Source organism: Bombyx mandarina, chromosome 23, assembly GCF_030267445.1.
Source record: "Bombyx mandarina strain Sakado chromosome 23, ASM3026744v2".
In the NCBI taxonomy this organism is placed as follows: Eukaryota; Metazoa; Arthropoda; class Insecta; order Lepidoptera; family Bombycidae; genus Bombyx; species Bombyx mandarina.
The window spans coordinates 18,311,022-18,333,321 of record NC_143229.1 but is presented as its reverse complement, the minus strand read 5'-3'; the positions used below and the strand labels follow the sequence as shown (position 1 = coordinate 18,333,321).

The following is a 22,300-nucleotide window of genomic DNA, read 5'->3' as shown; positions in this document are numbered from 1 at the left end:
CCATATGTATACTGTGTAGTGGGATAGTCAATATATCTATATCTTGTAAGTTTCACTTCGTACCGTGTGTGACTTGCACACACACACACACACACACATTTTTTTTTTTTTTCAATTTATTCGAAGAGAGCTAGCTAGGAGTGGGTGGGTACCGGTGAGGTAGGCGACGGTGTCGGCGGTGACGAGGAACTTGTCGGGCAGGCGGCGCGCCGTGAGCGCCAGCAGCGCGGCCAGCACGCGGGCGGCGCGCGTGGCGGTGGCGGCGGCGGGGTGCCGGTAGCCCTTCAGCAGGTGCCCCACCAGCGCGAAGTGGAAGTTCGAGCGGAAGCTGTCGACGACATCACACATTATCCCTCTTTTTTCTACCTAAGCTGATGGTCTAGAGCAGCATTTCCCAAAGTGGGCGATAACGCCCCCTTGTGGGCCTAAAGGGGGGCGGTAAGAGACCGAGAAAAAAAGGGGGCGTTGGATACAGGCCATTTATAATTTCATTTATAAATTCACTCAGACACGAATGAGTTCTCGCCATAGTGGTTTTTAAGTAGTGAAAAAATGAGGGCGCTAAAAATAATTTATCTCAAAGTGGGCAGTGGACGAAATAAATTTGGGAATCCCTGGTCTAGAGAGACCATGCGTCACCAGGCGAGTAGGCTCACGGGGCTCAAACCTGACGACGTTGCTAACACGAATCGTAACAAGAGCAGTGCTTCGCAGAATCTACCACCGGATCGGAAACGCGACCCACTGAGCAGTTATCTCTCTGTCTCATATTCAGACCACACGTTTTTATTTTCATCAAAATTTCTTTGAACTACCCTACATCACACAAGTGAATACCCCTCATACGATATAAGCACAGAGCCCGACCTCAGTCCCACAGCGTGGTCCATCTGCTTGAAGTGCCACTCCAGAGGCTCGCGCGTCTCCATCATCACCTGCTCCAGGGTCTGGGAATAATACAAATATCTATAAGTTTATGTCTCAATTATGTCCCGATCCCTCAACCACTGTAGTACTGTTACGCGCTGGAGTTCGGGATAAATAAAAATTTATACCGAAGTACAATTATTAGAACACTTAAAACACTTTAAAATTCTTAATTCACTTCCGCTTCGCTTCGTTCCGATTATGGCTGACTGACTGCATCGGAGGCGCTCGGCCGGCTCTTAGCAAATACCACCCCTCCTGGCTAAGCCTTTGCTGACCCACCTGTCCTGGAAAGGCCTCAGGACCACCAGTGATTCTTCAATCATAAAAAAAGCACCTAAGCGTTATAAAAAAATCAAACATATTTTTCTCTTTGTAGCTATGGTATAGTGACTGCCCCACCTTCCAGTCATAAATGCCTCAATTGTCCTATAAGCAGCCGGTACAAGTTTACTCAAAGACTCTACACGTTCACTGATCGGTACATTTCAGAACGGAATTTTGACCAAGCCACCTCACCTTCTCCTCGAAATGCCCTTGCGAGTCCAAGGTGTGCAGGTTCTGCTCCATGAGCGCCAGGCCGGCCGCGTACAGGGTGGGGTCGTCCAGCTGCAGCACCGACAGGGACACCCAGAACAGCGCCTTGTGGATTAACGACTCCTGGAAACAGCAGGGCATTAGGAGTTTTGCTCATAGCCACTGCAGCAGACAAGCACATGGTCCACTTTATGATGCGTGGTTACTGTCATAACTAAGCCGTGGCTCATCCAGAGATAACATCTTCTCCAATTCGATGCTCTTTCAGCAGCCAATAACTTCAGGTGAAGTTTATACGGATACCTGGTCGAGGGGGGTAACAGACCGGGTTATGTCGGACTCCAGTGCCTCCAGAGAAGAAGAGGGAGTCTGAAGACTGAGATCCTTCTTTCCTTCCAATTCCTGCCGAGAGACTACGCCTTGAGAAAGGGGCGCGAGGCATCACGGTTAATTTCCTGAATATCTGTTAACCAGTGGTAATTAGAGACTATGACCATTTTATTCTGAACGCCGCTGCCCACAGTCCTCATAGTGACAATAATGTAAGGTTAAGCAATTTTTTTATAACCGAACCCGCTAATACTTAGCGGTAGATTTGAGTGAGTTTTTGTTACCAATACACAGTCTTAAATTACGCCATACTGTGGGTAGGCTAAGAATCAAAATGAGTTTGGAAGGTAATGGAAATTGAAGATTCCGGCAGCAGCTAGAGACGTTCTGTTACAGACTCCCCATGTTAGTTAAAGTAATGATACATCTCTTTCAATCACCACTGGCGCTGAGTAAGCATTGTGGGATATCTCTTGGTAACAGTTACCGACCGAGAGTCACTCAGTCGTATTCAGTCACCCATTGGGAGCGGTCTTGAACAATATCTCCTTTCTGCCAATTTCTATAATTTAATTGTTTGTGTAATTGAACTAATAAAAGTGAAATCTCTTTTTCAAAATTCTTTTTTAAAAACCTAATCGGGAGATCCCGCATAACAGTTCGATGGTCTCCAGTCGGTGTACTCACGGGGTGCAACAGAGGCTGGAGCCTGGTGAGGCACATGATGATGGCTTCCAGCAGAGCCAGGTCATTGAACGACTCCAGCGCCTTCACCAATATCCTTAGCAGCTGCTTCATCTCGTCGTCCGTTACCGTCTTACCTTGAGATAAAATACGTGGTATACATTTATATTTTATTGCTTAGATGGGTGGACAAGCTCACAGCCCATCTGATGTTAAGTGGTCACGTAAAAGTTGCCACCCACCTTGAGACATGAGTTTAATGATGTCAGTTCTACAATGGCTGCCTCACCCTTCGAACCGAAACGCATCACTCCTTCACGGCAGAAATAGGCAGGGTGGTGGTACCTACCCGTGCGGACTCACTAAAGGTCCTGCCACCAGCAATTACGCAATTAGTAATTTAATTATAACTAAATTAAGTCCAATCAAAAAAAAAGTACTGGAGTGGAGACCTTGTACTGGACGTCGTAACGTGGACAGACAGCCAACGAGGTGGACCGATGACCTGGTCAAAGTGGTTGGTGGAGACTGGATGAGAGAGGCAAGAGACCGAAGAGAAATGGGGTGCATTCGAAGAGATCTACACTCAGCATTGGGTGGACACGGGTTGAAGAAGATGAGAAGAGAAGTCCAATCATCCAATTATAACTGGTCCTACTTACTGATGCAGCCGAAGACTATAAGCGCCCGCGGCTGGAGAGCCGGGTTGAAGCAGAACGCGAAACTCTTCGCCAGACTCGTCCTGTTATCGGGAGGGAGCATCAAAGAATTTTCCAGAAGAAAAACAACAGGCACGTCTTTATCGGCATTTTCAAACATTCACGATTTCACCAGCGATTCGGTATTCGGCTTCACCAGTTCTTATGTTTCATATATTTCAATATTCAAAATCTATACTAATATATAAATCTACAGTGGTTTTTACGGATGTTCCGTTATAACTACTGAACCGTGCATCCGATTGACTTGAAATCTGGTATCAATGTAGAAAATATATGTACTTAATGGATAGGTTCATATGTATGAATGTTGGACTCCCTAATAATAATGACAATAAATAATAATGTTAATTTTAAATGTCCAGCTAGTCCGGCTAGAGTTTCAATATTTCTAATGTTTCAATATTCAAAATACCATTTATGTCACCTCTATAACTTATTACAATCTCTTTTAAGATTTATGTCATAAATCCTATTGTTATAGAGGTTACGTGCATCTGCAAAGTTACCAGGTGTGAAGCCAGTCGCAGTCGGGAATGTCCCGCATGCAGGCCTCCATGATCTCCAGCAGCGCGTCGGCGATGGTCTCCAGCGACTGCAGCGGCAGCCGCTCGCGGTCCGTCAGCCCGCCCCACTCGCAACCCACGTACGTCGGCTCCGAGTACCTGCACCGACCACACATCCAACAGGACCCTTGCATTTTTTACCTACCTAAGCTGATAGTCTTGAGAGGCTATTTCAGCGTAACCTTAACTAGTAGGTGAGCTCACGGGGCTCAAACCTGACGACGTTGCTAATACTGGCCCTAGCATGAGCCGTGCTTCGCAGAATCTACCACCGGATCGGAAATGCGACCCACTGAGAAGATCCGGCGAGAAACTCAATGGGCTGTGTCTGTGGGTTAATTTACTCGTCGAGCCGTTCGTCGCAAGCAATATCTCGACGGTACGCACGACTACCCACCGCATTCGGTTAGACGCCCACATTACGTTCTATATCTATTAAGGCACAGGGAACGATCCGCTTACAGCCTAGGGACTTTTTGGCGGGAACTCGAGGAGTGAAGTTGTGTGATTTGTTTAATTTTGTCTATTTAGTGTTTTTTCAGGTTTAAATGTGTAATAACGGTGGTTTATTAGCTGTTTAGTATAACTGTGAAGGTGCACAAATGTAGGAAAATCAAACAAAGCCGCTGGACGTAACTTCTCGGGATCCTTCAAACAGTCCACTGAAAATGTCTCCGTAAATAATCACAATTTTACTGAGATTATATTTCATCCCATATCATCTCATCTCATCTCATCTCATCTGATTTCATTTCATGCCATGCCGTGTTTAATATCAATCAACTTCATTTCATTTCACTTCATATTGACCTAAAGGTCTTAGTTATCAGGTCCTAAAATCCCTTACAAAAAAAAGCTTACAGCCTAAGAAACTCACCAATCGTGGGTGTGTCTGTAATACGGGCTCCTGAACGCCGTGACGGCGGCCGACTTTACTTTCGATATTCCGAACATCTGATAGAACAGCGGCAGCGCGAACTCGTCGAGAGAACGCTTCAATACGCGCTGCGTCTCCTCTGTACATGGGAATTAAGATTAGCGTTATCGTTTGTGAACATCGGTTAGCCTATATGGTAGGTATGTGTCAGGATTGGACAGGATTCTTTACTGGTGGTAGGACCTCTTGTGAGTCCGCGCGGGTAGGCACCACCGCCCTGCCTATTTCTGTCGTGAAGCAGTAATGCGTTTCGGTTTGAAGGGTGGGGTAGCCGTTGTAACTATACTGAGACCTTAGAACTCATATCTCAAGGTGGGTGGCGGCATTTACGTTGTAGATGTCTATGGGTTCCAGTAACCACTTAACATCAGGTGGTCTGTGAACTCGTCCACCTATCTAAGCAATAAAAACATCAGTTAGGAGTTATTGGCACTTCATCGACGATATGAGATCCTCACATTAATAAGTCCATACGAATTACATTTGAAACCCTCACCGCTAAAGCTGGGCGTTGTGCAAGTGCACAGTGAATGGATGATGTTGATGACCAGGCCGTGGGTTGAGGCCCTCATCGAGACGGTCCCTGAGCACACGAGGAACGTGACCGTGTGGAACAGGTAGGGCAGGTGGCGGGCCACGTCCAGACAGTTGTTGAACGATAACATCAGCTGGAAGACAGGACATGCGGTGACTAAGGATGTAAGGGTGTCGTATTAAAAAACGAAGACCAATGCGAATTTTTTAACGTTCTCGATAACGTAAAAGTTAACTCATATTTGTATGAAGCTGAAAAGTTTGCTACGTTTGCCGCTAGGGGCGCTTTTTCAACTCCATACATATTGGAGTTAACTTTTACGATATCGAGAACGTTAAAAAACTCGCACTAAGCACACAAGTGGCGGTTCTGGTTGTTTTGATATATGGATGCCGTCAACAAAAACATGATGAAGCGATGATGATTTATTTTCGTAACGCTGTTTCTTATTAGGGCTCGTGGTAGTTGATGATGGAAATCGTCACGTTATGCCAGCTCTATATGATCTAGCTATTGCCCTCTCTTGTTATTGAAGTGAAAACTTCTTTAGAACCGTTGTGATTTCAAACCGGATGCAACGGAAAAAACGACAGGTAAGAGACACAAATACAAAAATGTGTAGGATGAAGCCAGCAAAGAATGAGACAGAAATATACATACTATTTAATACAGCGCCATCTGTGAGATTTTTTAATACTAACGTGTGCATGAAAGCTCTTGTAGTGAATTTTAATTTAGGATTATACGTGAAATTAAAATATCAATTCACAGAGGGCGCTACCTTACAATTATTTACTAATGACAACATTTTACATATACTTAAGACGTTTAAGATAATTGTATTTTAATTTTGGAAGGTTTCACTTCTACCACGTGTGAATTGCACACATGTTTTTTTTTTTTTTAATATACGTTTAAGTTCGTTGAGTATGCTCGGCCAATTGTATAACCTCAATAATTTAACATGTTTTTAATAATTAATTTACATTTAACTTTTCCATATCGATTTTAAATATTTATCAAAGAACAAACTGACAATGCAATTAAGCACTAGTTTAGATGTCTTGTAATCACAATGATAATGACATTCAACAAGAGTGAAGCAGTACGACAAATCGTAATTTTGATGGCAGATTACTTATTTTTCTCTACTTAATCGTTGGTAGCCTAAAGGGCTGTTCTAACTTCGCACAGACCGGTAGGTGAGCTCAGGGGCTCAAGCTGAGAGAATAGCTAACACCAACCTTAGCAAGAGCAGTGCTTTGCTGATTCTACTACCATATCGAAATCGGAACGTCACACGTGGTCGCGATCAGCAGTGACGGAACGATACAGAAGTGAACCATGCGTTCAGTGTGCCATTAGATACCATTATTCTCCGCTAAGTCCAATTCTGGAGTCGGCTTCCTTCTACAATGTTGTCCACGTCCCATATCAAACGAGCTATCAAGCATTCCTTACCGTGAATCCTCTTTTGATATAAACAGGGCTGTGAACTATAAGACTACACGTAATATTCACCAGGTATCTAGCCAATATGGCGATGTCATCCCACATCATGTGTTGCTCGAGCATCGCTGTCGGGGAGTGGCAGGTTTTGTCGACCACCTGAAATAGACGTTTGGGTTAACTGGTGGTTCTACAGTGGTCGCCGTTGAGACTAGTCTGCGGGCGTTACCGCGCGACCGCCTTCACTCAGGTATTTATTTATTTATTGCATTCACGTGTTAAGTGGTTACCGGAGCCCCTAGACATATATAAGACATCTACTAATGTACACAAAAAAAGGAATAATAATTATGAAAATAACAAAAAAAAAATCTGTGTCCAAAAATATAATTAAGAGATAACCGCGAATGGTAACGTATTGAATGTGTAATCAGAATTTATGGTAAACTCATTCAGACAAAGTTATTGGAAGTTTCAGTTTTCTGATATCCTGCCCAAAACTATGGACACTGCGTCAAGCGAGTTATGAAGAACTAGATTATGTTAATATACCCTCCAAAACGATGAATTGTTTTTTTTTAACAATGACCAACAGTATACTTTTTTGTGGGATATTTATTAATTCTTACTATTGAATTTGTTGCCTACCTTATAAAAAATACATTATATTTTGATGTATGGAAATGGTAGTGCAAGGTAGAGGAGGAAGAGGTCGTCCGGAGAAGACATAGATGGAGTGTGTGAATGACGATATGAGAAGGAGAGGGGTGAGTGTTGAGGTGATGGCTGATAAAGGAGAATGGAAGAGAAAAATTCGCTGTGCCGACCCCACTTAGTGGGATAAGGTAAAGTATTAAACGGTAGACAGCAGTTTGGCTCTGCCCCTGGCATTGCTGAGTTCCATGGGCGACGGTAACCACTCACCGTCAGGTGGGTCTTATGCTCGTCTGCTTATACGGCAATAAAATTAAAAATTAAAAAAATTAAGATTTTGATAAAAATAAAATTAACATAAACAAATAAAAATAAACTAAGAACTCACGGTAGCCGGTGTCACCGGACCCAGAACGTTATTTGGCAGTTTGGTAAGGGCCTGCGATAGGATGGAGAAAAAAATACAGAAAAAAATGTGGCAAATAAAAAATAAAATTAAAAAAAAGCGAGTTCGAGTTGTAAGATAGAGATTATCGCCGCTATTTTTGACTCTAGTTTTTTTTTTGGGTATGTATTATCTAAACAACATGTGTATATATATATATATATTTATTTAAACGCATGTTTGTCAGTCTCTTGTAGCAAGCAGGTAATGCTACTTTGAGGTCGGTTGACCGTGTGTGATTCGTTCCCAATTATTATTATTATTATAATCTCGAGGAATCTCGAGTGAGGTTGAGTCGAGTCGACTCCGAGGATCACTTACGCGGCACATTCTACCGATGACTTTTTTCGATACGAGTTGAACGTTGGCCGACGCCAGCGCCACAGCGGTGTCCGCCATTATCTCGATCATAGGGGAACCCAGACCTAAAACCACACGTTATTACGTGATTTAACAACTATTAATAAAACGTGTTCGATATTATTTTTATTGCATAGTTAAGTGGACGAGCTCACGGCCCATCCGGAGTTAAGTGGTTACCAGAGCCCATGGACATCTACAACGTAAATGCCGCCACCCATCTTGAGATATGAGTTCTAAGGTCTCAGTATAGTTACAACGGCTGCCCCGCCCTTCAAACCGAAACGCATTACAGCTTCACGGCAGAAATAGGAAACCTATCCGTGCGGACTCACGAGAAGTCTATCACCAGTAAGAGAGAACAAAAGAGCGTTTTATATTAAAGTTTCACATACATTCATACTAGATGGCAGCACTAATCATGATTGTAGATATTTTACGACAACAACAACAACAAAACCCTAAAATAGTGAATAGAATTAATAATTAATTTTATTTTTATCTTATCGACACCGGTCAAAATATTAAAGCGTAGTTATAAAATTATTGTATTGTCATAGGCCCTTGATGCGTTTGCAAAATGTCCAAGTACCCTCAAGTGGAATCCAAGCCTATGATTTCACATTTTTAAATGTAAACAAATTAGAATAAATTTATGTTTTGTTTCAATACAAAAACAACAACAACAAAAACTGTTTAAATAGCATGACCGAACTGAAAATTAAGTTTATCTTTTTTTCTATCCTTTTGGTACCAATCAGTGTGCTTAGTGCGAGTTTTTTAACGTTCTCGATAGCGTAAAAGTTAACTCAAATTTGTATGCAGTTGGAACAGCGCCCCTAGCGGCAAAACGAAGGGAAGCTGTTTGAATATAAAATCAAATAGAAAAAAAAGGTGTCGTCCTCTTGAATTTTCAAGTCGGTTAAAGATTCCGTCACATACATACATGAATACACAAGCTCACCGGAGTTGACGCTCCTCTGCATAAAGCTGTCCAGCACCATGTCTATGAGCTCCGGCACCTGGCCTATGGAGCCCCATATCTTGGCCTGGACGGACGGGTACATCTCGGTCTCCTCGATGGTCAAGGTGATCAGCTTCTCCAGGATTTGGGCGACCTGTTTCTGGCGACGCGAATCTTCTGTCGGCTTCACGAATCTAAGGCGCGCGAGTTCAAGCTTCAATATTGAAATTATCTTATTTCTTTTTCTTCTTTTTCTCCATCTTACCCCACTAGGTGGGGTCGGCACAGCAAATTTTTCTATTCAATTCTCCTCTATCAGCCGTTATCTCAACACTCACTGCTCTCTCTCTCATATCGTCATTCACACACTCCATCCATGCCTTCTTCGGTCGACCTCTTCCCCCTCTATCTTATCTTGAAATTATCTTATTTATCAATCGCAAAATAATTAAATGCAATTTTAGAATTTCACTCTTAGGATGATTTAGGTCTGATTTGTAATTTATTTGTATGTTTGTATTTTATTAAATACCTTATACCTAATACCTTAGGTTCAATTATCTTTTTTCACTCATAATTCACTCATAATTATTGATATCTACAGGCTCTGGTAACACCAAGTGGATCATAAGCTCGTAAACTTTATGCTATAGACACCCTTACGTCTATACACTTAAGGCGCATATTTGCGTGACAATTTGCTAAGTTATGACGTACCTGACTAAATTAGCCAGCCATGGCGTCATATACTCGAGGCACAAATGCTTCAGTTCGATCGTGGAGCCCCTGAAGCCCTGCGAAGGCGCCGCACAGAGTATACACATTACTAGATGTGGCACATTGTCAAACTGTGACTTAAAAAATATAGTTGCAGCCATTGTTGCCAGTATCGAGTTTATAAAAATCTTCAATCATTAAATACATACATATTAAATGATAGGAAGTGGGTTTGTTTGAGACTTTAATCAATTGAGATGAAATTAAATGAAACTAGATGAGATAGGATAGAATGGAGTTTCAGTAAAATCGTGGTTATCTACTGAGACATCAGTGAACTTTTTGGAAGAATCAGTGAAGCCAAGTCCGCGTCGACTTTCGTTTCATTTTCTCTCACTCGTGCACAGATGCTTAACGGTTTCCAGAAACTCCGACCTTAGAATGAAATCCCTCCACAGCATCTTCTGGGTTGTTAGGAGAATCCTCAATAAGTAGCAAATGGCTGGTGCTCCTGGAATCGCTGGTAATACACTATCACGTAGGCCGTATTCTTGTCCACAGAAGTCGTAATAATAGAATACCCCTCGGACCCCAGGCCCCACCCTCGGACGTACCTGTATGCACTCCTCGAGGAACTCCAGGGTCAAGTGTGGCTCGTTGTGGGCCAGCTTCTCGCTCACCGACTTTATGAATATCGTATTATTCGACGGAATGCACAACCCTAATGGCAAACAATTAAAAATCGTTCACATGGTTTTAACCGTAATAACTTTACAGTTGAATTTTGAGTTTGTACCAGACTCATGCAATTTCTCATGAAATTAAAAGTAAAAATCTACAAGTTTTTTTTTAAAGAAAAATGACGTTGTCACAACATTCAAACATCGACGGATAGCACGTCATTACAAACTGTATAATATTTGTAACGCCAGAAATAATATAAAGACATTAAAAGAAGGCAACATTGCTGATGTTTTTAAAAACAACATGGCGCCTTTTATACATCTTATTATCTATATATATAAATGAATTGCTGTTCGTTAGTCTCGCTAAAACTCGAGAACGGCTTAACCGATTTGGCTAATTTTGGTCTTGAATTATTCGTGGAAGTCCAGAGAAGGTTTAAAAGGTAGATAAATATGATAAAAATAAAAATATAAAAAAATATATATAATTATAAAAAAAATAAAAAATATAAAAAAAGTAGATAAAAATGCTCGGAATTAAATAAAAATAACAATTTTGTTTTTCCTTTGATGTGTCCTCCTCCGTCGGACGGATTCCTTTTGATTGTTTTAAGTTTATTTTATACAAAAGCTTAGATCTTTTATTTATCGATTGAGGCATTACGAAGTCTGCCGGGTCAGCTAGTTTAGTAATAAAGATTGCTATAGGATTATAGTGAGATAAAATACCCGAAGTTTCCAGTAGCTGCCCTTCGATCTTCAAGTGGAAGGTAGCCGTGAGAGCGCACAGTTGATTGTAAGCTGCCGTCCTCAGGTTCGGGTCGGACGAGCCCAGGTTCAGCAGGGCCATGTTGAGCAGGGTTCCCGGGACGTCCTTGGGACGGATCTTCTGATGTACCGTCACCGTGTCCTGTGCGGAAAATTAATTGATTTTGCCAAAAATCTTATCTAGTTTTGTCGGTAAATACTGTAACGATACATTTATGTTATCTGACTCGAATTTCGACAGCTCAGTGTGCTTATTGCGAGTTTCTTAACGTTCTCGTTAGCGTAAAAGTTAAGCCAACTTTGTATGCAATTGGAACAGCGCCTCTAGCGGCAAACGTACGCAAATGATCCCATTCCATACATATACATTCCATACAATATGAACTAACTTTTACGCTATAGAGAACGTTAAAAAACTCGCACTAAGCACACTGGTTGTAATAATTTAAAAAAAGCTTTTATTGAAGTTACGTCTAATCTAAACTGCTGTCTAAATGTATACGCAACTTCTTTATTTATTTATTTTTATTGCCTTTGTAAGCAGACTAACATACGACCTACCTGATGGTGAGTGGTTACCGTCGCCCACGGACTTCAGCAATGCCAGGCGCAGAGCCAAGCCGCTGCCTACCGTTAAGTAATTTCCGCAAGCCTCGTTTGAAGAAGGACATGTCATAGCGCTCGGGAAACACCGTGGAGGGGAGTTCGTTCATTCAACATACCATATTCCCAAAACGGTAACAAGCAATATCGATTAACTATTGTTTCAAGAACACAATATTAATCGTTTTAGTTAATTGTTACGCGAACGAGCAACGTAATGCAAAATTGGCGGGGTCAATGACCCGGCAGGTGAGCGTGTATTACATTGCATTTTTTTTTCAATACACTAGATTCGGTGGTGCAGTATTTAGCGGTCCTGACTTTTGCGCCAAGGGTCGTGGGTTCGATTCCCAGATGGGACAAATATTGTGTGATGAGCAGGTTTGTTTGTTCTTTGTCTGGATGTTTATTATCTATATATATATATACATCTAAACGCATATAAATATGTATGTAAGTCTCTGATACACATAAGACAGGTAATTCTGTGTCCAGTCCGAATGGCTGCGTGATTTGTTCCCAGTTATTATATTATTAATATTATAAGCATGATTACTTTTTGGCAGATATAGAATTTACTATTTTTGCCGCGAAGGAGCTGTGCGTATCAGTTCAAAAATTAGAAGAACCGTTATCCAATACAATTGAGATTTCGATCATATCATATCTCGTATCTCGAGGTGGATTGAAGTGTACTACCTTCAGCCTAGTTCGAGAACGGTACTATCCAGAACTTGGCAGCACTGACAGCAATTGCCACCCACACGCAACCACCAGCTTGGACCACATCTATACCATAAGGACAGTTGGTACTGTCGAGAGCTTGGCAGCACTGCTGGTAGAACCTCTTATAAGTCCCCGTGGGTAGGTACCACAACCCTGCCTATTACTGCCGTGAAGCAGTAATGCGTTTCGGTTTGAAGGGCGGGGCAGTTGTTTTAACTTTACTGAGACCTTAGAACTCATATCTCAATGTGGGTGGCGGCATTTACGTTGTAGGTGTCTATGGGGTCCAGTAACCAGGTGGGTCGTGAGCTCGTGCAGCCACCTAAGCAATAAAAAAAACACCATAAGGACAGTGGATACGTACCGGCTGGCTCAGCTCCCACCGGTTCCTGATGTGTATTATCGACTGGACGATGTTGTCGCAGTCGTTGTGGATGAAGCTGAGCGGCGCCGGCTCGTTGATGATCGACAGCGAGAACTGGTTGTCGTCCACGAGGCACACCTGCGCGGCCGGGACCGACGTCAGACGGCGTGACGTCATCGGTGACGTCAGACCAACGTCGTCTTACGTTCGAGTATTAAATTACGTAACCCGCTTTTCCCCGAATATAAGATGCTAGTGTCTTAAATTGTTTACTTTCTATTATTCTGGTATATAAAACCCAATTGGAACTCTTGCTCATCACGAGATTTCCCAAATGATCCGTCTGGTCGACAAAATAGGTCGACATAGCAACAATAGGTCGACATAACGACGATAGGTCGACATAGCAACAATAGGACGACATAACGACGATAGGTCGACATAGCAACAATAAGTCCACATAACGACGATAGGTCGACATAGCAACAATAAGTCCACATAACGACGATAGGTCGACATAGCAACAATAGGTCGACATAACGACGATAGGTCGACATAGCAACAATAGGTCGACATAACGACGATAGGTCGACATAGCAACAATAAGTCCACATAACGACGATAGGTCGACATAGCAACAATAGGTCGACATAACGACGATAGGTCGACATAGCAACAATAGGTCGACATAACGACGATAGGTCGACATAGCAACAATAAGTCCACATAACGACGATAGGTCGACATAGCAACAATAGGTCGACATAACGACGATAGGTCGACATAGCAACAATAGGTCGACATAACGACGATAGGTCGACATAGCAACAATAGGTCGACATAACGACGATAGGTCGACATATCGACAAGACTCTATCAATAAAACGTTTGAGAGGGAGTACCATTACCTCGTCTATTTCGGACGCGTAATAAACGTCATTCAGTATTGCCGGATGTCCCAACACTTTCGTCTTCTCTATGGCGCATATTTGCAGAGCTGTGGGACCGACCTGATCAAGAACAAAAATATCATTAGTATTACTATTGCTAGACTTTTTGGCGGGAACGCGAGGAGTGGAGTAGTGTGATTTGTTTTATTTTGTCTATGTAGTGTTTCTTCGGGTTTAAATGTGTAATAACGGTTTATTAACTATTTAATATCTGTGAAAGTGCACAAATGTAGGAAAATGAAACAAAGCCGCTGGACGTAACTTTTCGGGATCCTCCAAAAAGTCCACTGAAAAAGTCTCAGTAAATGACCACCATTTTACTGAGATTATATTTCATCCCATATCATCTCATTTCATTTAATTTCATCCCAGTTGATTAATGTCTCAAATTAATCATCTTCATATCATTTAATTTCACTCCACATTATCATTTTTCATAAAAATAAGAATATAAATTAAAATAAGACATGACTTAAAGGTCTTAGTAACCAGTTCATAAAATCCCTTTAAAAAAATTATTACTATTGCTAGATGTTAAAGGAAGTCTGAAAGTGGCACCTGTGACAGAGAAGTTGAGGAGTGCGCGTTTGGGATAATATGGACATGTGATGAGACGAAATGAAAATTAAGTTATTAAGAGAGTTTTATCTATGTGGAAGGCTTTAGAGGAAGAGGTAGAACTAAGCAGAAATGATTGGATTGCGTGAAAGACGATATGTGTAAGAGGGGAGTGAGCGAAGAAATGGTATATGATAGAGGAGTATGAAAAGAGAAGACTTGTTGCGCCAACCCCAGGTGACTGGGAGAAGGGCAAGAAAATGAATATTATTGCTGTTGCTTTGGGTAGACAGTTCAGCCGGATCCAACTGGTATTAAGCGGCTACAAGAGCCCATGGGCAACACAACTTGAACGCAGCGATAAATCTTGACGATAAGAATATAGCTATTTAAAACTATATATCAAGTACAATTGTGTAGAATACCGTTGTCGATTTTTTTTTATTAAATAAGCATTTTCATTGTCTATTTCCTTGTTAGCTTTTCACGTATGTATTTGCGAAAAAGGGATATAAAGCGCTTTGATTAACTGAAATTTTGAGCGTGTCAAAATATTTTTTTCTTAAGTTTTTTTTTTTTTTAAGCCACTAACCTTGATGGCCACTCTGGTGTCTTTGTGGGAGAGTTTGAGAGCGTTGTTGAACACCTTCAGGTCTTCCTCGAGCGCTAGGGTCGCGCCCGGTAACCTCTGCTGTTCCATATCGATATAATCGCAGAGCTTCGCTAAATTATCGATAAACACTAGTTTGCGGTGATTCTGAAAATGAGGGTAGGTGAAATTTTTATTTCGACTAACCTTTATGCACTGGTCTGACAAATCATAAAAGTGAGTCTAAATTATTATCTGAAAATTAGAATTCTTTATTGAGAATCACTGCCAATTAAGACAGGACGGTAAGTGTTTTATCGGTCAGTTCATGTATTTTTTTTTTTCTAAAATCATCCGCACCTATTGCTGTATCCTCACGAGTGCGCACACCTGCCCTTTCATTTCAAATTGCCCACTGAAACGTATTGTTATACGGAATTGAGAAAAAATATTTTTAAAAAACTAATTTGATAATCAAAATAGAAGTTATAAAGAATTACGACGACAATGACGTGTCTGTTTGGAATTAGGAATAGGACTAGCTGGATAGGAGGAGCTTTGTCTCTAATAAAGGATCATGAGTACTGATGCTATTCGGGAAAAGTGATGATGGAAGCAAAGTTAGGAACCAGAGGGTGTCATAACAGTACGAAACTCATGGGTGCTCACCCTCAGCGGAACCAAGATCGTCTCGTGGAACTTCGTGTACTCCCTGACCCAGTTGTTGCAGTTGTATATGTAGACGGCGTGGACATTCGTATACGCTACTTCCGGGAGAACAGTGAACCACTTCTGCAAGAAATCGGTTCTGCAACACACGAAAACAAAAAAAACAATCTAGAAATTTCTATATTTAGATGGTTAAATTAATTGACATAAATCGCATATATACACTCGTCTGTGTGCTTAGTGCGAGTTTGTTAACGTTCTCGATAGCGTAAAAGTTAACTCAAATTTGTATGGAGTTGGAACAGCGCCCCTAGCGGCAAATGTAGGCAAACGTTCCCACTCCATACAAATTCTCGCACTGAGCACATTGGTTCGCAATCAGAATTACCCGTATGGTAGCCGCGAACCGATACACAGTAATACCTTTATAACACGGTAGATAGATTCCGCGTTATAGAAACCGCGTTGTAGGACCCCATACAACGCGTTATGTACAAATATAATAACAACATAAACAATGTTTTTACAATTCAAAAACTAAGAACACAAACTTAATAAATTAATTTATTAAATTTTATTTTAATAATAAGAAAATACACTTGAAAACAATGAGGCCCTTGAAAATGTAAATGAAAAGTTGACTGCGTCTAAAATAATTTTAAATCTACTCTAATTTAATTAAGTAAACGAAATGTCTATATTGAATGTGTTTAATTAAAAGTAAAGTTTTGAGTCAGCCCTATGTCGAAAGCTGGCAAAAAAAAAACGAAACTTTGCTCAAAGCTATTACTACTAATAATGTTGTGCTGTTTAAGCCAAAACTATTTGCGCTCTTAAAAATTAAACGTGTTTGACTTTGTTTTAAACTTATGCTTTTAATCCAAATATCTAAAAAACTTCTATTCTATGTATTAAATATCAAAAAGAAATTTAAAAAAAAAAAAAAAAGTCGCGCCCGCACTTTTCGCCGCAAACAAGCCCGCAAACCATAATGTGCACGCCATTCATACTAAATGTTACCTAAACCTATTTTCCGAGTTGGTGTGCGTGAGGTCGACGACCACCTCGAACGGCTGCTGGCAGAAGGACTTGAGGGTCAGGATCACGTGGTAGATGAGCAGGTCCGCGTTCATGTCGCCAATCCGGGAACAGCTGCCCGACAATTGACTACGTTAGTGTTAGATTAGATTCTTTGTAGATCCGAGTTTTATTGATAGCAGTTTTTTTTTTATTGCCCTTGTAGGCAGACGAGCATGCGGTCCACCTGATGGTGAGTGGTTACCGCCCATGGACTTCAGCAATGCCAGAGGCAGAGCCAAGCCGCTGCCTACCGCTTAATACTCTCCACAAGGCTCGTTTGAAAAAGGACATGTCATAGCGCTCGAGAAACACTGTGGAGGGAAGCTCATTCCATGGCCGGATGGTACGTGGCAAAAAATACCTCTGGAAACGCGCTGTGGATGAACGCAGTGGCTCCAGGTAGTACGGATGAACTCTACTCCAATGGCGGGCGGTGCGATGGTAAAAACGAGATGACAGTATCATCTCGAATAATTCCTCAGAGCACTCTTAGTTGGGTGAACGAGCTCACGGCTCACCTGATATTAGGTGGTTATCGGAGCCTATAGAAATCTACAGTGTAAATGCCGCCACCCGCCTTGAGATAATAGTTGTAGGGTCTCAGTTTATTAAAGTACAACAACAGCTTCCCTCCAACAACTCTTCAAATCGAAACGCATTACTGGTTCACGGCATAAACAACAGAAAAGTCAATGTGTGACAAGATTCTCTGGCTTTAGGAGCTACCTTCCACCACTTGGACCCGGGGTTCACGCGGCCTCTAATCCGCCTTACTGTCGACTGTAAAATTAAATCGATGCCTCCAATGAACACTACGCTAACTCCAAATTTGTAGATTTACAGGAGGAGCGTTTAAACGAAAAAAGTTGATAAAATCTTTATTATTGCAGATGTATTTATGTTTTTTTTGTGTAACTAGCTGATTTACTCTTGCTTCGAACCCCATCAATAATGATTAATTGTAATACTTTTAAAATAGTGAAGCGATTTGCGTGAAAAACGAAAATTTCAAAATTTTGAGTCAGAGTAGTGTTCATCGAAATGACGTATAGGCTTATATAAATTCCAAGTGCCATATCAAGAGACGAAAAGCTATTTGCTTTAAGCTCCATATTTGCAACTTCACAGGAGAGTGACAGGAAATTTCAAATTCGAAAAAAATATCGTAACACCAAAACTTATTCAGCTATTTGTGGCTAATGGAGTAAGTTTAATTGAAGTTCAATTAAAAACATCGAACTGTTCATGCTAAGATCAAATGAAACGGACCTTTAATTACAAAGATAAATGTCGCGTGTTAACCACCAAATGGCCTTTCACCCCTCGATATAAAAAATCTCAATTAAAGCGATAGGTTTGTTCGAATCTTGAGACACGATACTTAGAGATAGACTTGCCTCCGGTACCCGCGTAACGCTTTTTCTTTACGTGACGCTTCAAACCAATCGACACTAATATCATGCCTTAACTTTTCATACTCCTGATTTATTATGTGTATGTAAGTATATTAGTTATGTATTGTATATTGTGTATATTCGTATAAAAATCAGTTAGCTATATATTTCATATTTGGAAGAGATCGCTTTTAGCGATAAGACCGCCTATTGTACTTATGTATCTGCTTTTAGACTTTTTTTGAATGTAAATTGTGTTTTGGTGTGCAATAAAGTGTATTCTCTCTCTCTCTCTCTAGCTTCCAAATTTCAATAAATGATGATGCTATAGAAGTTCCTCGATGCTTACTTGTAGCGCCTGGATATGAAGTAGAAGACGGGGTTGCCCTGCCTGCTGGTGCCGGCCTGGTAGAAGATGTTCATGCTCTTTATGCTCTTAAACTCTTCCTTCTTGTGCATGTTGTGCTTCACTATGAACTCCTCGAAGTTGGTCGACGAAATGTCGATCGAGGACCAGCGGGCGTAGGACGAGAACAGGAGGCCGGATGAACTGAAAATACGGAAGAGGGGAGGGGGGTTCAGAGTACTTGTGGCGGGTAGCCATCGTACAACACAAGATAATTGGAGGCTTGTGGAGAGTATTAAGCGGTAGGCAGCGGCTTGGCTCTGCCCCTGGCATTGCTGAAGTCCATGGGCGACGGTAACCACTCACCATCAGGTGGGCCGTATGCCCGTCTGCCTACAAAGGCAATAAAAAAAAAAAATAATAATAATAATTGACAGCTGCCTGAATCTCGTTTACGACATTTACAAGATAAAGCGCATATATACAAGTTCCGAACAACAACGTTCGGACCGTCGGTCTACCGAGGGTTCGAATGTTGTTGAAATGATTCATCAAGAAAGAAAGGAATTTGAGACATTAATCAACATGAAATTCAATGAAATAAGATGAGATGATATGGAATGAAATATAATCTCAGTAAAATGGTGGTCATTTACTGAGACTTTTTCAGTGGACTTTTTGGAGGAGCCCGAGAAGTTACGTCCAGCGGCTTTGTTTCATTTTCCCACGTTTGTGCACTTTCACAATTACACTAAACAGTTAATAAACTACCGTTATTACGCATTTAAACCTAAAGAAACACTAAATAGAAAAAATAAAACAAATCACACAACTTCACTTCACGTTCCCGCCAAAAACTCCCGGTGGAGGTCAATTATCAAGCAAGGCGTATGTTATGGCGTATAGTGACTTCAAGCTTTCATTCGCAGCCGACAATAGAGCTCATATCTGAAGATAATCTGGATTTTTTTTCAAGATCTTATAGAATAAAGGTTATACATACGATTCGACTGGTTTATGCTCGGGCGGGCCCAGGTAAGCCAACAGTGTCGCCATCTGGAACAGACGTAGACGCGTTTTAGCGATGGCGTGTTAATAATATTTATTTATTTATCCGACTATGCCCATAGCAGGAAATGTTATAATGAGACGAAAAATGCGGCTCAAGCGGTCTTGTCGCTTAAAGAAATCTCTTCCAGGCAACCGTTTATTAAAAAAACAAAGGCATTGGTAGGACAAAGTGGTGTAGTAGAATTATTACTCATAAAATATAAACTAAGCCGTATATTAACTGAGTTATGCCTGTGCCAGGTATTGCTTTGACATTCCCGTGAGAGGACACATAACGCCCTATTTAAATGATCACAATATATTGAAAATGGCAGCTAGAAGAAGGTTGCACTTAGCAGTCTTACTATTTGGAGTGATTTCGACACATGAACCTAGGTACTTGTATGAGAAGTTGGATTGGAGAAGTACTCAGTACAGGTATGGCTCACGAGCTACTGTTAAGCCATTGTTGACGCCCAAATACAGAACAACTGCTTTTCGGGGAGCGTTTAAATACGCAGCTACGCATTGCTGGAATGATCTCCCACCACCTATTCGTCACATTGTAACAAAGCATGGCTTTATTAATCGTTTAAAATCATTTCTTTTGGACTCACAAAAACTAATCTAATTTATAGTATTTATAGTAACTAATTTAATCCTAGCTTGTGAAAACTTCCTTTTATTAAATTTTTATTTTTTTTTATTTTTTTTAAGCTGCCCACAGGTTGTTATTACTGTGTGCTTATTATGTTTTGTATTCGGGTTCACCATTTAATTTGATTTCTGTTTTGTTTTTTTCTTAAATTTTTGGTTTTGTTTTCGGGTTCACCATTTAATTTGATTTTTATTTTGTTTTTTCTTAAATTTTTATAATGTACTAATTTTACTAATTTATATCATATTCTGAGTATGTACACATGTACGGAGTCTTCATTCCCTCAAAGAACCAAAGGGAAACGGGGGTGACTGAAAATCAGCGCTGTTCAATTTATCAACCTTGAACAGCAATAGCTGAGCCACCTCCTTATGCCTTTTTCTCTTTTTTTTTTGTATTTCATTTTATGATGTGAAAGGCAATAAATGATCTTTATTATTTATTATTATTATTAGTTAAGGACGAAATTCTCGGTGAGAGGGTCCTTGGCTAATACTGATCTGTCTGCCAATCTATGCAAGAACACACCAGTCAGAAGCCCACTAGTTACTATTGAACCCGTCTAGTAAGTCTCTGTGGTAACCTCCTCTGCTAAATTACCACCATTGCTGCAGTCTATGGGTGACGGAAACCACTCACCATCAGGTGGGCAATAAAAAAAAATTACCACCCTTCCCAAAATCAATAGTGGGGGTAAAATAACCTCTAAAGATTGGACATTATCTTCTTGCTCATTTCTAGTGCGAACCAGTCTCCAGTAACTAAGAAGAATGTCTATGGATTCCAGTAACGACTGCACATTTCGTCATTGACTTAACTAAAGTAATAAGAAAAAAAAAACGTCCGGTGCATTCGTATGTAGCGATGCACCGGTGTTCGAGTCCCGCAGGCGGGTACCAATTTTTCTAATGAAATACGTACTCAACAAATGTTCACGATTGACTTCCACGGTGAAGGAATAACATCGTGTAATAAATAAAAAATAATGTGTGCAATTCACACGTGGTAGAAGTGAAACCTTCCAAAATTAAAATACAATTATCCTAAACGTCTTAAGTATATGTAAAATTTTGTCATTAGTAAATAATTGTAAAGTAGCGCCCTCTGTGAATTGATATTTTAATTTCACGTATAATCCTAAATTAAAATTCACTACAAGAGCTTTCATACACACGTTAGTATTAAAAAATCTCACAGATGGCGCTGTATTAAATAGTATGTATATTTCTGTCTCATTCTTTGCTGGCTTCATCCTACACATTTTTGTATTTGTGTCTCTTACCTGTCGTTTTTTCCGTTGCATCCGGTTTGAAATCGCAACAATTCTAAAGAAGTTTTCACTTCAAAAAAAATCAAACCCGCAAAATTACAGATTGCGTAATTATGGGTGGTAGAACCTCTTGTGGGTACGCACGGGTAGGTACCACCACCCTTTCTATTTCTGCCGTGAAGCAGTAATGCGTTTCGGTTTGAAGGGCGGGGCAGCTGTTGTCACGATTCTAAAGAAGTTCAAAAAATCTCCGGGTGACCTTGTCGAAGGGTCGCCTCCCCACGGCCTTGTGGTCGCGGCTGCAGGACAGGTAGTCCCCGATGCGCTCCTGGTGGTTCCACAGCAGGCGGTGCAGCGCCAGCACGTTGGCGTCGCTGATGAAGGACAGGCTGTGCGAGCTCTGGTCCACGCTCTCGCAGTCCGACGCTATCTGGATGAAGAACCTGCATCACGCGAGTACTTAGCTCAATCATATGGTAAGTTCGTTCGCCTAGTGTACAATTAATCTATTGCTTAGATGGGTGGGCGAGCTGACAGCCCACCTGGTGTTAAGTGGTTACTGGAGCCCATAGACATCTACAACGTTAATGTGCCACCCACTTTGAGATATAAGTTCTAATATCTGAGTATAGTTACAACGGCTGCCCCACCCTTCAAACCGAAACGCATTACTGCTTCACGGCAGAAATAGGCGGGGTGGTGGTACCCGTGCGGACTCACAAGAGGTTCTACCACCAGTAGTAAGTAATACGCTTTTATTAGCTT

General features: G+C 41.1%; 2 protein-coding genes across 14 annotated transcripts in view; one reads left to right on the top strand and one right to left on the bottom strand.

Annotated features, from left to right (window-relative positions):
- Positions 1-22,300, top strand: part of LOC114244176 (uncharacterized) — a 223,716-nt gene that overhangs the window by 29,341 nt on the left and 172,075 nt on the right. The gene's annotated exons all lie outside the window — the stretch shown is intronic.
- The window catches only part of Nf1 (neurofibromin 1), a 79,702-nt gene that overhangs the window by 14,835 nt on the left and 42,567 nt on the right, over positions 1-22,300 (bottom strand). For 5 of the 12 annotated variants that reach the window (XM_089737250.1, XM_089737256.1, XM_089737255.1 and 2 more), the window contains 23 exons: positions 21,795-21,978; positions 19,561-19,613; positions 18,561-18,761; positions 16,758-16,904; positions 15,738-15,876; positions 15,072-15,236; positions 13,880-13,981; positions 12,972-13,109; positions 11,240-11,420; positions 10,439-10,545; positions 9,825-9,901; positions 9,108-9,301; positions 8,105-8,208; positions 7,727-7,777; positions 6,757-6,843; positions 5,197-5,368; positions 4,641-4,779; positions 3,707-3,862; positions 3,141-3,220; positions 2,482-2,615; positions 1,447-1,587; positions 868-947; positions 153-328 (listed from right to left, as the gene is read on the bottom strand). In XM_089737250.1, coding sequence (XP_089593376.1) covers positions 153-328; positions 868-947; positions 1,447-1,587; positions 2,482-2,615; positions 3,141-3,220; positions 3,707-3,862; positions 4,641-4,779; positions 5,197-5,368; positions 6,757-6,843; positions 7,727-7,777; positions 8,105-8,208; positions 9,108-9,301; positions 9,825-9,901; positions 10,439-10,545; positions 11,240-11,420; positions 12,972-13,109; positions 13,880-13,981; positions 15,072-15,236; positions 15,738-15,876; positions 16,758-16,904; positions 18,561-18,761; positions 19,561-19,613; positions 21,795-21,978 — 3,008 coding nt within the window. The remainder of the gene's footprint in view (positions 1-152; positions 329-867; positions 948-1,446; positions 1,588-2,481; positions 2,616-3,140; positions 3,221-3,706; positions 3,863-4,640; positions 4,780-5,196; positions 5,369-6,756; positions 6,844-7,726; positions 7,778-8,104; positions 8,209-9,107; positions 9,302-9,824; positions 9,902-10,438; positions 10,546-11,239; positions 11,421-12,971; positions 13,110-13,879; positions 13,982-15,071; positions 15,237-15,737; positions 15,877-16,757; positions 16,905-18,560; positions 18,762-19,560; positions 19,614-21,794; positions 21,979-22,300) is intronic. The other 7 variants (XM_089737252.1, XM_089737261.1, XM_089737258.1 and 4 more) reach the window with 5 other exon arrangements.